General features: G+C 41.9%; 1 protein-coding gene across 1 annotated transcript in view; it reads right to left on the bottom strand.

The window, feature by feature from the left end:
* The window catches only part of LOC123772111 (CD109 antigen), an 82,510-nt gene that overhangs the window by 9,584 nt on the left and 56,625 nt on the right, over positions 1 to 16,301 (bottom strand). Inside the window, exons 20-30 of the mRNA XM_069324652.1 lie at positions 13,972 to 14,153; positions 13,491 to 13,655; positions 12,315 to 12,446; positions 11,322 to 11,490; positions 7,743 to 8,007; positions 5,267 to 5,453; positions 4,496 to 4,629; positions 3,503 to 3,636; positions 2,904 to 3,142; positions 1,774 to 1,935; positions 1,347 to 1,540 (exon numbers count right to left, since the gene is read on the bottom strand). Of these exons, the coding sequence (XP_069180753.1) occupies positions 1,347 to 1,540; positions 1,774 to 1,935; positions 2,904 to 3,142; positions 3,503 to 3,636; positions 4,496 to 4,629; positions 5,267 to 5,453; positions 7,743 to 8,007; positions 11,322 to 11,490; positions 12,315 to 12,446; positions 13,491 to 13,655; positions 13,972 to 14,153 (1,963 nt within the window). The remainder of the gene's footprint in view (positions 1 to 1,346; positions 1,541 to 1,773; positions 1,936 to 2,903; positions 3,143 to 3,502; positions 3,637 to 4,495; positions 4,630 to 5,266; positions 5,454 to 7,742; positions 8,008 to 11,321; positions 11,491 to 12,314; positions 12,447 to 13,490; positions 13,656 to 13,971; positions 14,154 to 16,301) is intronic.

Consider the following 16,301-nt stretch of genomic DNA (forward strand, 5'->3'; position numbering starts at 1 on the left):
AGGACTATATGCGAATGAAAACTCACACCCCAGAAGTGACTCGAACCCATACTCCCAGATGCAACGCAACTGGTAACTACAGGGCGCCTTAATCCGCTTGACCATCACGGCCGTCAAAAGGAAGTGATAGCCGAGGCTATTTGAGCCACTTCCCCGACGGCAACTCGGATGGTAATCTTGGGCATAGCATTTCACCAAATCACCTCATTCTTTGAGGTGATTTGGTGAAATGCTACTTTGATTTTGATTTTTCACCAAATCACCTCAATATATATGTATTATATATTGTTAAGTGGGGAAGTGGCTCAAATAGCCTCGGCTATCACTTCCTTTTGACGGCCGTGATGGTCAAGCGGATTAAGGCGCCCTGTAGTTACCAGTTGCGTTGCATCTGGGAGTATGGGTTCGAGTCACTTCTGGGGTGTGAGTTTTCATTCATATATATATATATATATATATATATATATATATATATATATGCGGAAAATCCACAGAGAAATATGAAATGAGGTGAACGTTTCGGCTTGTTAAAGCCTTTGTCAACACCAGACTGCGTGTTGGTGTTGACAAAGGCTTTAACAAGCCGAAACGTTCACCTCATTTCATATTTCTCTGTGGATTTTCCGCATATATATATATATATATATATATATATATATATATATATATATATATATATATATATATATATATATATATATATATATATATATATATATATATATATATATATATGCGGAAAATCCACAGAGAAATATGAAATGAGGTGAACGTTTCGGCTTGTTAAAGCCTTTGTCAACACCAACACGCAGTCTGGTGTTGACAAAGGCTTTAACAAGCCGAAACGTTCACCTCATTTCATATTTCTCTGTGGATTTTCCGCATAAAATGATCAGTGTATTGTGATAGTCAATTGCATTATATATATATATATATATATATATATATATATATATATATATATATATATATATATATATATATACACACACACACATACATACGTACCTGATGCACACTCGTGGTATACCATATATACACACCTGGCACACACTGGGTACACTTGGGATATACCATATATACACACCTGGCACACAGCACACACTGGGTACACTTGGGGTATACCATATATACACACCTGGCACACAGCACACACTGGGTACACTTGGGATATACCATATATACACACCTGGCACACAGCACACACTGGGTACACTTGGGATATACCATATATACACACCTGGCACACAGCACACACTGGGTACACTTGGGATATACCATATATACACACCTGGCACACAGCACACACTGGGTACACTTGGGGTATACCATATATATACACACACCTGGCGCACACTCTGGTCTCTATAAGAGTCTTGTTACGGAAGTGGTAGGTTTCGGTGACGTTAAGGTCGAAGTACTTCCTGGCAGGTTTCTTTAAGAAGCGGTCGAGGTCAACCCCCCAGCTGACTTCCAGTTGCGCCACTGCTTGCCCTGACCCCTTGGCCACCAGGTTGACGTGACCCCACGGCCGAGGAACCTTTATAAACGATCAACACGTCTCGCATCAATAACTGCGGGTTTCAGAGTGGCCAGCCTATACGAGCATTCTAGAGTTCTCGCACACAGTACGAGGCTTCTAGATACCTCATTATATAGTGCTTCATCAAGGTCATAATGTTACGCTCTGTGTTCATTATATATTTTAGAAAGTTTTTAAACTACATGGTGAATATTGATCAACGTTATGGATAGTTGAGTGCATAAACTGACCTGGAGAGTGTGTAGAGTGGAGACGGAGGTGTTGGTGATGGCGTAGGAGTGAAGGATGCCGGGGTCCGAGGTAGCCTCCAGCTCCACCCGCAGGTTAGTCAAGTCCCTCAGTCTTGCCCTGTAGCTATACTCGGCCAAGGCGCGCATGGCCACCACCGTGTCCTGTCGAAATACAAGATTCATCACACAACAGTTCAATGGCTCAACAGCGGCAGCTCCTGTGCGTCCTGCGAGGGAAGTCTTACGTTATATAAACTGTATCAATTATATCGTATTGTTATATCAACTGTAATAATATATTTACTTGTGTTCATCTGTAACTATTATTTGAGACCTAATTACTGCTTGCCATTATACATTGTACGTAATCTCTGGCGTGTAATATAAATATAACAAACATTTATAGTAACAAAATACAAATATTAATACATCAAATAGAATAACATTTCTGATAAAGTAAATGTACACTAGGCTGGTTAGTCACTGATAACACACTAGTAGTGTGCGTATGGGGGATGGAAAATATTTATAAACTTGTATAAAATATATAAATGTTAGTTCTGGCATAAATATACCTCGATAGGTTTTCGTTTTGGGCTGAGAAGTAACACATGTTGTAAATAAAGAAATGTAAACTTTTAACATTGGGAGAGGAAGTGGGAGCCTCCAGTTCTATTATACAAGGTAATGTAAATCACCGGACAACAGAATGGACACATTAGAAAGAAACACGACACGGACACGTTAACACTGACGTAGAAAGGATACGTTAGAAAACTTTTTCAGTGTCAGTAGTTAACAGATGGAATGCATTAGGCAGTGATGTGGTGGAGGCTGACTCCATAGACAGTTTTAAGTGTAGATATGATAAAGCCCAGTAGGCTCAGGAACCTGTACACTAGTTGATTGACAATTGAGAGGCGGGATCAAAGAGCAAAAGCTCAACCCCCACAAGCACAACTAGGTGAGAACATTATCTGGAATGCATAGAGAAGAGGCTACTTGTACGTTTTTCTTGAATAAATCGATAACATACTCTGAATTTTCTAAACAGTCAATGATGAATGTAATGCCACTATTCATTAGTTATTGACTGGTTAAGATTCAGGCAATTTAATGGAGCAAGTTACCACAGTGGAGGAGAAGGCGTGTGTCCAGTCCCTGACGGAGTTGAGCCAGCGCATGATAGCCTCAGTCCTGGGCGTTATCCCCTCCTGGCTGAGGAGCACCAGCAGGGCGTAGCTGGTCGCCTCCACGGCCGAAGAGTCCCACTTCTGCGGCTCCTTAGGCAGTACGAACGTCCTCTGGTTGTTCTCCGTTTGCCGCACGTTGCTGACTATGGCCTCCCGTGCCCAGTGCATCACGTTACCTGTCAAAGAAAGACAAGAGTTTCAGCATGCCCTGCTTAAGGTTGTCAAGGTACATCTTGAAGACACTGTCCCAACACTCATCCTGTAGCTTCCTTACAGCTTTCTCAACAATTGTAAAGTGTGCAGGTGTTTAATACTAGGGAAAAATATATACCGGTCACATCTCTGACAGCTGAAGTTGGAATCCAATCTATTCTATACAACCACAGTTACAGTGTTGAATATTCAGCTTTGAACAATTATACACATTACGGTGCTCAGAGGAATCATTGAAGTTTTTGATACTTTGCACAAACACAACTTTTTATTTTTGTAATTCCACCTGGAAATGTATTGGTGTGGGAGGTTGTGGCGTTTACCTGAGGTTCTGGCATGAGCCTGGAGCATCTTGAGAGCCACCTCCTTCAGGGGGCTGCCGACCATGGCGAGGGCGTAGGTGGTGATGGCCACATCGTAGGGGTCCCACAGCTGGTCCAGCTGACGCTCCAGGAACCTGCAGGGAAGGTCATACTCAAGCTTCAGATAACACACCCAACAGTACTCCATGATAAACACTGGCCGGCCATCACTCTCAGTGATATCAAGTCAGTCAACATTAGAAGGAACATGTCAAACGTCGGGACTAAAAGCGTATTTCGAAGACTCATTATGAGAAACACAGACATGTTTTTAAGGATTTATTATACAGATAATAAAAAATCCATACTACTACTAAAAATCTTACTTCATTATAAAAAAAGCATATATGTAAGCTCTTTATTCCCAGCATGTTGGCAAGCTTGATACCTTGTAAGGTCCTTCGTGTTGGCACGCCTGCTACTTTATAACCCGTCATGCAGTCTCCGCGACAAAGTACTGTATACGGATTCTAAATTGTAAAAATAAAGAACCGAATTGAAGATATAAGAACCTGGATTATAAAGTTTAGTTCGTGGATGAAGGATTTAAAACTAAAGCATTGTAATATAACCTGACGAAATTACCAGGGAAGAGCTAGACCCAAGGCAACTTTAAACACGGCGAGAGTCACAGAATCTTGGTAGTTCCATACTTTGTATTGGATGAAAATGCCATCACACTAGAGTTTGGTCAATTTCAAAATATGTAATGAATGTTTTACCAATATTTTGAAAATTCAAAACTATTTGTTCAAAACAATGTTTTTTTTCTGTCCAATGACTTAAAATAAAAATGTAGTTATCAGTTTTATAGAAACAGTTTGTCCTAACTTATACCAAACAAATGACTTAAGTTACAAACTCACTTTGAAATGGTTAAATATGTTACGTATAAAAATATTTTGATATACAGGGTGGGAATATTAAATATGTAATGATGTGGGAGGAAGTTACCTGGTGGCGCGCTGCCTGGCGACCGTCGTCCTGGCGTGGGTGTCCCCCGCTAGCGTCGGGGTCGCCTCCACCAGCACCGTCGTTATCAGCGCTGTCAGCGCCACCAGCCCCGTCTCCTCACCCGCAGACCAGCTCTACAACCATTACAACACTCTTAACATCCCGTCCTCTTAAAATTAACGTCACTTTTGGCTGGTATGCGCGCTATGGCCAAATTTGGACGCAATTTGAAATGAAATCGACTCACAAAAGTAACGTACTGTTCCGTTTTCTGTATGAGTCGTCCGGCTTACTCGGCAAGCTTAGAAGAGGCAACTTTCCATTAACGTTTTCATAACGTTTTGAAACTTTATGAGAATTTCCTGCCCACCTAACCTATCAGAGGACCCTTAACTTACTGTTGTTGAAAAAAAAAAAATCCCAAATTTAATTTTTTTTCATTTTCAAATTACGTCCATATTCGGCCATACGGGCAAACGGCTAAAAGCGACGTTCTTTTTAAGAGGACAGGTTGCACCTGAAGTAGTAGCATAACTACAATTACTAAATTATACAATTACATCACTGCCAATGTTGTAAATCGTAATCAAAATTTAGTTTTTCTGGCACTTTCTATTTAAAAAAAAAATGTTTGGCAAAGAATGATAATTCATAACGAATACATTACAAATGTATTCAAGTATATACTAAAAACATATGTAATGACTTATCATGAAGGTAATGCGTGACAGCCTAAGAGGTTAGCCTCGAGTATGTGGTGTTGAGGGTTACCTTAAAGCTCATCTTGTGGTCGAGAGTGACGTTGTAGTGAGGTGTCTCGAGGAAGCTGCCGTCGGAGGCCTGGTGGTCGAGCAGGAAGGCGACGGCCGTGTTGATGAGGCGGGGTTCTATGTACAGCAGGTTCTCCCAGTCCTCCAGCTGCGCCGCCAGCAGCACGTTCACCACCCAGGCCGTCATCCTGCAGCAGCAGCACACCCCCTCGTCACCCACCACTCTCACAAGCTACTATGCTACACCACTATACATACCTTCAGCAGTTACAAATAGAAGCCATCCACAAGAGGATACAGTGAAGCGATAGTCAAAATTAGTCGAACGAGGGCTCATGGAAGGAAACTGCAGGCGCAAAACCAAATGTAATAAGGTACACTAGTAATTGTCCTTGTATTAATTAACTGATGATTATAAAACTCCACTTGTGGCACATTTAGTGATTACATGTGCGAGAGTAAACACACACACACACACACACACACACACACACACACACACACACACACACACACACACACACACACACACACACTGGTGCCCATATCTTAAGAAGCACATCAACAAACTGGAAAAGGTGCAAAGACATGCCACTAAGTGGCTCCCAGAACTGAAGGGCAAGAGCTACGAGGAGAGGTTAGAGGCATTAAATATGCCCAAATTAAAAGACAAGAAAAAGAGGCGATATGATTACTACGTACAAAATAGTAACAGGAATTGATAAAATCGATAGGGAAGATTTCCTGAGACCTGGAACTTCAAGAACAAGAGGTCATAGATTTAAACTAACTAAACAAAGATGCCGAAGAAATATAAGAAAATTCACTTTCGCAAACAGAGTGGTAGGCGGTTGGAACAAGTTAAGTGAGAAGGTGGTGGAGGCCAAGACCGTCAGTAGCTTCAAAGCGTTATATGACAGTGCTGGGTAGACGGGACACCACGAGCGTAGCTCTCATCCTGTAACTACACTTAGGTAATTACACACACACACACACACACACACACACACACACACACACACACAAAGAATAACGTCTGCGGCATATGCGAGGCTGGCTAACATCAGAACAGCGTTCAGGAACCTGTGTAAGGAATCATTCAGAAATTTGTACACCACATATGTAAGACCAATCCTGGAGTATGCGGCCCCAGCATGGACCCCATGCCTTGTCAAGCACAAGACGAAGCTGGAAAAAGTCCAATGGTCTGCCACTAGACTAATCCCAAAACTAAGAGGCATGAGTTACGAAGAAAGGCTGCGGGAAATGCACCTTACGACACTGGAAGACAGAAGAGTAAGGAGAGACATGATCACAACCTACAAAATCCTCAGGGGAATCTACCGGGTAAACAAGGATAAACTATTCAACACTGGCGGGACGTGAACAAGGGGACACAGGTGGAAACTGAGTACCCACACGAGCCACAGAGACGTTAGAAGGAACTTTTTCAGTGTCAGTAGTTAACGGATGGAATGCATTAGGAAGTGATGTGGTGGAGGCTGACTCCATACACAGTTTTAAATGTAGATATGATATTTATTTATTCGATATTTATTCGAATAGATATTTATTCGATAACATTATCGAATAAATCGAATACGTTATCGAATACGTCTCTCCTATATATATCTAATACGTCTCTCCTATATATATCGAATACGTTATCGAACACATATGATAGAGCCCAGTAGGCTCAGGAATCTGTACACCAGTTGACTGACAGTTGAGAGGCGGGACCAAAGAGCCAAAGCTCAACCCCCGCAAGCACAAATAGGCGAGTACAAATAGGTGAGTACACACACACACACACACACACACACACACACACACACACACACACACACACACACACACACACGACAATAATCATGATGCAATTTGAGCACAATTTTTCGTAAAACCCTGATGCATGCTCGGGCCGCGCTGAGCCTACACTGTGAAACACAAGCTTAAGAACTCTTAAGAACTTAAGAACACTTAAGAACTCTTAGGCGATTTAGAACCCCGTTACAACTTAATAGGGTTCGAATCCTGGTGGGTTATTGAATTCTTAGTTATATATCCAAGGGTCCCAGTAGTACAGTTGACTTCGTTCTCGACACACAATCGAGAATTCTGGGTTCGAATCCCGGGCGGGATAGAAATGGTGAGCGCTTTTCCTTTTACCTAATGCCGCTGTTCACCTAGTAGCAAATAGATACTGAGAAGTTAGTTTGTTGTGGGGTTGCATCCTGGGGGGGTTGGGGCGGGGTCAGTAATTCGACCAGTGAACCTTAATAAAAGCTTAACGTATATGAATACAATCTGGCTTCCTGTCCCCGATACAATGAATTACTTATTAATATTATATATGCATATGAAAACAAGGCTTGAAATAGTCCCCATGCTGTAAATTATAAGCTATGATCCCACCAGGATTCGACCCGGCCAGCACACTTAAGTCAATATCAAATAAGTGAATAACATCATATTACCACACAGACGGCTTGGAGAAGTGCCACATCCTAAAGGCACCTTTCTTATAGCGGGTGAGAAGGCCGGCAAGTTGGACGTTGAGGAACTCGAAGGTGCCCTTAGCCTTGGTCATGTCGAGCTGGTTGGTGAGGCGGAAGTAGTGGAGCGTCCACACCGTTGTGCCCAGGTTGAAGGCCAGACCGTCGTTGCTTTTCAGGAAACGTCCCTTGAACGCCTTCTCAAAGTTGACCACCATGTTGCTCTCAGTGGGGCCGAACACGTCTCCTGGTCCACGTTTGACAAGCCAGATATAAAATATATGAGGATGGCGAGATATATAATATGGGGGAGTGAAATATGCACTCGATCTTTAAATATGTATTTCATAGTATAATACTGGTTGAAGCACTTAAGTCTTGTTAGATAAAGTAACCCTTGTAATGTTTGAGAAAGCTGTAAGAAAACTAAACAAATGGGAGTTATGATAGTCTCTAACACAATCTGTCAACCTTAAACATGGGACGACGAAACTGTATGTCTGTCTCTTACAGTCTCTCTCTCCCATGGTACATCCTCATCTGTAATAAACATCTGTACTCGTTCCCATTCCAAAGAACTGCCAAGATTCTATATCCTCCTCTAATAATTATAGGACTATTGCCCTAAACACACTGTCAATTTGTATTTGATTATATATTCTTTGACTTTCTAGCTGACGAACTAGACTTCTCTGACTCAGTTTGTATATAACGGGGGTTAGTCGACAACGCTCGTAGCTTCGTGGTGGCGGAAACTATTCACTTCTGCAACTCGCAAGATACCTCTGTTCTGTTTTGTTTTTTATGCTTCCGAAATATTTGATGAAGTTGAACACACCAAACGTTTTAGCAGAAAAGTGTGTCCTGTCATTGTTAGATATTTAAATATAAATTAGCTGCGAAATGGAGTAAATTTTGGGGAAATTTCTTTCTAAAAATGAGGTTAAGTGCTGTTCTTGGTTCGATATTGTTTACTATCAATGCTGATTCATTGTTGAAAGAGTTAAGAGCCAGTAGAGGCGGTTGTCGCGTAAGCAGTACCAAGGTCAATATCTTCTGTTATACTGATCTAGTTCTACTCGCACCCACCAAAGAGGCAATGTAAACTTGATATAACTATGTGAAAGATATAGTACAGAATACAAGACGTTCAGTTCTGCCACATTTGGTTGCTTCAAACTCACAGGACTCTTTTTATCAAGATCCCAATCTAAAATCACAAGACAGTTTCCATTAAAGTATTCTAAAAACTATCTGGGAGATATTATATCTTCAAAGGCCCCACTTGTAATTTTTTTATGCTATTAGCGACCTAAAAGTTAGCACAAATCACTAATGATGACATTTGTTCTATCAGGATACTTAGTCAAAAATAAGGTTATTTTACAGTCAATATCTAAGCTTGTACGGATGTGAATTATTGGAACTACAAAATGCTGACCTTGTTAAGTTTAACTGTGAATGGAGGAAATGTTCAAGATGAATCTTGGGAGTCCATCATCGCACTCATTGCAATCTCCTACCTGGCCTCATGTCCACGCCCACACTTGAAGAAATAAATCACAAACGAATATCATTTTGTCTCAAATGAATCACCCATCCAGCAAGCTCAATCAACTAAAAAAATTCTGAGGCACTCACCACTGGCTACTTATACTTTTCCAGAAATAAACTGAATTGTTAAAAACTACAAATGTATATAACACATTATATACCTATAAACATATATATACATATATATGTGTCGTACCTAGTAGCCAGAACGCGGTACTCTGCAAAACCAGATTTGCTTAATAAGCCAAGTTTTCCAGTATATATTTTTTTCTTATAAAAGGATAAAGCTATCCATTTCATTGTGTATGAGTTAATTTTGTTTAATTTGATTTAAAACTAATAGATACATGACCGAAGCTACTTTACCTAACCTATCATAAACTAACGTAACTATGTCAGTTCTTAATATAATAATAATAATTCAAATAAACCATTTGGAAACAATTTTTTTTAAATAAAGAAAATCACTCGGCCTATTAGGCCTTGCATAGTAGGCCGAGAAGTGCATTCTGGCTACTTAGTACGACATATATATATACATACATATATACATATATGTCGTACCTAGTAGCCAGAACGCACTTCTCAGCCTACTATGCAAGGCCCGATTTGCCTAATAAACCAAATTTTCCTGAAATGATATATTTTCTCTATTTTTTTCTTATGAAATGATAAAGCTACCCATTTCATTATGTATGAGGTAAATTTTTTTTATTGGAGTTAAAATTAACGTAGATATATGACCGAACCTAACCAACCCTACCTAACCTAACCTATCTTTATTGGTTAGGTTAGGTAACCGAAAAAGTTAGGTTAGGTATTTTAGGTAGTCGAAAAAACATTAATTCATGAAAACTTGGCTTATTAGGCAAATCGGGCCTTGCATAGTAGGCTGAGAAGTGCGTTCTGGCTACTAGGTACGACATATATATATATATATATATATATATATATATATATATATATATATATATATATATATATATTATATTATATTATATATATATATATATATATATATATATATATAATAATTTTTTATATATATATATATATATATATATATATATATATATATATTTATATATATATATATATATATATATATTATATATATATATATAATATATATATAATATATATATATACACATATATATATATATATATGGTGTAGCGGGTCTCCAGGACAGGCTAAAACATGCGGTCAGCAGAGAAAGCAGGGAGACCCCAGCTGGATATTTGGAATTATGAAGGAACTACCGTCACAGAGAAATTATTGACAGGTAATTCGAGTCTAATTGAAGTCGGATCGATGTTTATATGAGCTGTGTGTGTGGAGTTATTTTGAGCCGGGATAGATGCAGAGTTGGTTGGTGCAGAATGCGAAGGGTGTGCGGTGTAGTTGCCATAACGTCATGGCATCATTAGTTTATTAGTTTGAATTGTCTTATCCAACTGTTGTGATATAAATTGTGCCAATATATGGTCTTGCCGCTCTAATGGTAAACTTCATTTTGTTTTTACAATGTTTCATCTTCAACATTGCAAGCTAAATGTCACTTTTATAACTAATATGCAAGTTTGAGTTAGATTATTCTGCACCTGTTTTGTCTAGCCAGTAGTGTAATATAGAGCTATAAATATGTTGACCAGACCACACACTAGAAGGTGAAGGGACGACGTCGTTTCAGTCCGTCCTGGACCATTCTCAAGTCGATTGTGAGAATGGTCCAGGACGGACCGAAACATCGTTGTCCCTTCACCTTCTAGTGTGTGGTCTGGTCAACATTCTTCAGCCACGTTGTTGTGACTCGTCGCCTGCATAGAGCTATAAAATAATATCTGTCAGTGTGTCAGAAGTTGAGAGGCCAGACGCCTGGGGTTAGTCTCACCCAACTTGACGAGATGCATCATGTTGGGTAGGGGAGCGTCATAGGCCGGTCGGTGTCGCCCCCCAAGTGAAATGCTTTACCAAATGACAATTATAGAGGCTGGTGTAGAGTACCTGATAGTGCCAGACTGGCCCGGGGAGAGCCATAGACGTAGCGCCTGAGGATGCTGCGGGTAATCTTGGGACTCTCGTCCACTGGCAGGTCCAGAAACTCGTACACTGTGGCTCGGTTCTTGAGGTCCAGCAGCACGGACGTGTGTTTCCTCACCTCGATGCCCTCGGGCTGTTGGACAAGGGCCAGGTGCGTCAATGGCACGACAGGGATGTGTTGCGTCAATGGCACGACAGGGATGTGTTGCGTCAATGGCACGACAAGGATGTGTTGCGTCAATGGCACGACAAGGATGTGTTGCGTCAATGGCACGATAAGGATGTGTTGCGCCAATGGCACGACAGGGATGTGTTGCGTCAATGGAGACAAGGGGTGTGTGTGAGGGGGGGATGTTACGTCGGTTAGCAGCAGTTGAAGAGGGCTTGTGTCGTTAGCTAGTGACGTAGGAGCTACACACACCTGCCTCAGGGCAATGTAGGAGCTACACACACACACACACCTGCCTCAGGACAATGTAGGAGCTACACACACACACACCTGCCTCAGGGCAATGTAGGAGCTACACACACACACCTGCCTCAGGGCAATGTAGGAGCTACACACACACACACACACCTGCCTCAGGGCAATGTAGGAGCTACACACACACACCTGCCTCAGGGCAACGTAGGAGCTACACACACACCTGCCTCAGGGCAATGTAGGAGCTACACACACACACCTGCCTCAGGGCAATGTAGGAGCTACACACACCTGCCTCAGGGAGCGCCAGGCCATAACTTTTCAGAGCCGATACATAACAAAAATAATAATAATTTTAATATTTTATTTGTGCAAGAGTCCATGCATATAACATGAAGAGTGGAGAATTTATAGGCAAGAAAAAAACAATGTTATACAAGAGGGAAAGAGACTGTGTCAGTGAGAGGGGGGAAGGACCGGGGTGCAGAGGAAGAGAGAGAGAGAGAGAGAGAGAGAGAGAGAGAGAGACCCACCTGTACCGTGACTGTGACGGTCCTGGTGTCGGAGGCGACCTGTGAGCGAGCGTGGACGGTGACGGTGAAGGAGCCGGACTGTCTGGTGACGGCGAGCGGCAGCATCACCTCCGTGAACCCCTCGCCGCCCACCTGTGTCACATACAACTCTTAGTCGCTACTGCTTCATCACACTACCCACGTAATCACACAATATTTTGGAAGAAAACAAATAGGTTGTTGACTAGTGCCCACTTAATACAAGAGTGATTATAAGCTTGCGGACCGTTATCTTGTACATCAAAACCTTCTACAGCCGATACATGTTCCCGAGATATGAACGATGAAGACTGTTGGTCAGACTTGCCAGATCAACACGTCTTAATACTGCCTTGTGCTCACAAAATGTAAGCCATCCTCCACTCCAAGGTAGAATATGTATTATCAGAGTTTTGAACAAAGCCTACACGTGATTAATTAGCGTATAAAAACAGACTACCGTCGAGGATAATTATTATATTATATATTTATATTATATTTATATTATATATATATTATATATATATATATATATATATATATATATATATATATATATATATATATATATATATATATATATATATATATATATATATGTAAAAAAAATTGTGTGTGGGATTGTATCAGTACGGTTATGGGTATAAACTACAATGTAGAATTATTATTGTTATGTTAAAGATACATGAAAATTATTCGTGATCATAGTCATTATACTACATTTGTAAAATAATGCGTGTACTCACCTAGTTGTGCTTGTGGGGGTTGAACTTTGGCTCTTTGGTCACGCCTCTCAACCGTTAATCAACTGGTGTACAGAGTCATGAGCCTACTGGACTATCAACTCTACAATGTGTGTATATGTATACAAGTGTAAATGTGTCCGATCTGCCTGAGCGAACGCAGCTGGGAAACAGGCAGTAACCATCATACCACAAAGCAAGTTGAGGAGTTGACACACGAGTGACCTAATTGTCAGGAGAAGAGTGACTGGGGCACGCTTCCGGACTCGTCCCTGGCACACATGTAAATACATTCAGTGAGTTAGATCAAGAAGTGGTTGAAGCTATATAAAGGCTATTATGAAAAGCCACAAAACAACACGGAAGATTTGTTAGTGCATAACAGGTAGGTGTGCGCGTGTGTGAGAGTACTGACCGAGATGAGGTGGTGGTGGTCGCCTGAGGAGAGCCTGGGGCTGTAGTGGCTGACGATGGCGTCCTTCTCGACGTGGACGAAGCGGTAGTCTGGACTCCCCTGCAGCACCACCATCACCATCACCGTCTGACGCACAGCGTTGTACAGGTGCACCCGCACAGAGATCTGTTGATCACAACCAGGCCTCAGCAACCCAAGTGTCAGTAACCACCGCCATCACACCTCCACCTCATACCGTCGGGTCTCAAGCCTCTGATTACCGGACGTTCAATAATGTAGTGAGAGATGACCCATTTGCTGCTCACAGCATACACATGGAGTGCTCAGGACGGGGACATGTGCCACTCTCAGCCACCTGACAAGTAATGGTATACCATCCTGATCATGGTGGCACCTGGGGCCCCGTACGTGTCACCACAAAGCCGCCACTACCAGCTGCACTATGACCACTTTACCAGCATACGGAGAGGGTTGTACTGACCTGCTCCCCCCGGCGGCAGACGGGGGTGGCCTGGAGACGCATGAGGAGGGGCGGCGTCGTGTCGTAGTCATACTCCGGCAGGATGAAGACGCCGTGTTGCAGGTGGGTAGCGAACCCCTCCACCACCCACTGCCCTGGAGAGTTGGGCACCGCCAGCGCCACCTGCTCGTACCCCTTGTGTCCTGCCGGCAGAGACACCGTGGCACACAAGGAATATCTCCGAGACGTCTCATAAAATACTGTTGATCAACATCCTCCGGTGTTAATTATAAGGTTAATAAGTTACTCAACCTGCATTGGTACCATGTCAAAGGTATGAGTCGGTCAGTGCTAAAGGAAGCACGTTTCATCAAGTTGTGATGGCACCCGCCGAAGATGATATACACTGCACAATACTGATAAATGTAATGCTCAATACATCACGTTTCATTGTGGTAAATTCTGTAGCTGTTTTAAACTATTCGTTTTCATCAAATCTTAAAATACTAGATTTGGAGAGTTCAGCAAAATGATCAGAAATGCATCTTTTACATATTATATTTTCAAAGAGCCGACATGTCTGTATTTTGTATGCTGTTAGAGGCCTGCCAGTCAGTATGTCATTGTAAGTGAATTAGTCACCGTCATACCTGATCAAAAGTGAAGGTATTTAATAGTCACTGTCGCAGTTTCTATAGATGTTAACTATATAACCTGTTAAATACAGACCTTAGTAAGGTGAATTGTAACTAGAGGAAAGGTTCAAGACGTATCTTAAAGAGTCCACGGAGACATTAAGCAACATTAACGGGGTTGAAAATTAGACACCTAACACCTACACATCTGAAAATATCAATCACTGCAATTTTCTGCCTGGCCTTCTATCCTGGAGCATACCTGGAGAGGGTTCTGGGAGTAGTTCTACTCCCCGAGGCCGGCCTGAGGCCAGGCTCGACTTGTGACAACAAGTCGAGTAATATCCACAATTACACGTGAAGAAACTATTACAGCACGAATGATATACTTCTGTGGAAATCACCCGTCCAGCACACACCATACGCGCTCTCCATCCCCCCCCCCCAGGCGTTCACTTATCACTGCCCACTCAAACGTTGTCAGAAATATAAACTTCCTTGTATAAAGCCAACTGAAGAACGAGTGATATATGTAATGGTGCAGCCGGTCTGCAGGATAGAATAAAGAGTGAGCAGAGAAAGCAGGATTACTGATACTCCCGGCTGGATACCTGGCATTATTTATGAGTTACTGTCAAAAAGAAAAGTTTTCTTGACATCAGATCCATGTTACATGAGCCGTGTGTTCAGAGACATTGATATTGTCACACACTCCTGAATTTGTTGAAGTAAATTGCAAAGGTTGCACAATTTTCCAAAATTTTATGTTATACCTAGTTATTCTTTACATGTTATGCATATTATTAATTTATCTGCTTTAAATTAACTTATTTGATGTCTCCTGCCTTACATTGTATCTTTTAATGTCGGTAAATTGTAAAATAAATTATTTTAAATGTATTCCACTTGGCGTTTTTTATATAAAATATATTTTGTTATATTCAGTTTTGGGCTATTAATGGCTCTTCTGGTATAATATTTTTTTTCATGAAAGTTTCAATAATGACAAAATTTCAGTTTCGAGTAAAAGCTTGCCCTTGACAGAGGAGTGTCCTCCAACACTGGTGTGGGCGACGCCCGCCCTCCCTACAGTAACCCTCGAGACCTCAAGTGCAGACTATCACTAAACACACAAGATCACATCACTGATCTCTAGAAATGCCAAGTAAACCACAGTGAAGGAATAGGTTTTCATGTGAGCATGCGGGCGGGCGTGCGCCCTCACACACTGAAGGGAAGGACCAAGATAAAGGGGCAGTCTCTTCCCTTAAGGGAAGGACCAAGATAAGTGGTCAGTCTCTTCCCTTAAGGGAAGGACCAAGACAAGGGGGCAGTCTCTCCCCTTAAGGGAAGGACCAAGACAAGGGGGCAGTCTCTCCCCTTAAGGGAAGGACCAAGACAAGGGGGCAGTCTCTCCCCTTAAGGGAAGGACCAAGACAAGGGGGCAGTCTCTCCCCTTAAGGGAAGGACCAAGACAAGGGGGCAGTCTCTCCCCTTAAGGGAAGGACCAAGACAAGGGGGCAGTCTCTCCCCTTAAGGGAAGGACCAAGACAAGGGGGCAGTCTCTCCCCTTAAGGGAAGGACCAAGACAAGGGGGGCAGTCTCTCCCCTTAAGACTGCACCCACATCTTCCATTGATTGCCTAACAATCTCTGAGGAAGGATGTACACCCAAAGTCATGCTCAGATGAAAACCTTTTCTGTCCATTGTCGTTTA

This window comes from Procambarus clarkii, chromosome 14, assembly GCF_040958095.1.
Source record: "Procambarus clarkii isolate CNS0578487 chromosome 14, FALCON_Pclarkii_2.0, whole genome shotgun sequence".
NCBI lineage: Eukaryota > Metazoa > Arthropoda > Malacostraca > Decapoda > Cambaridae > Procambarus > Procambarus clarkii.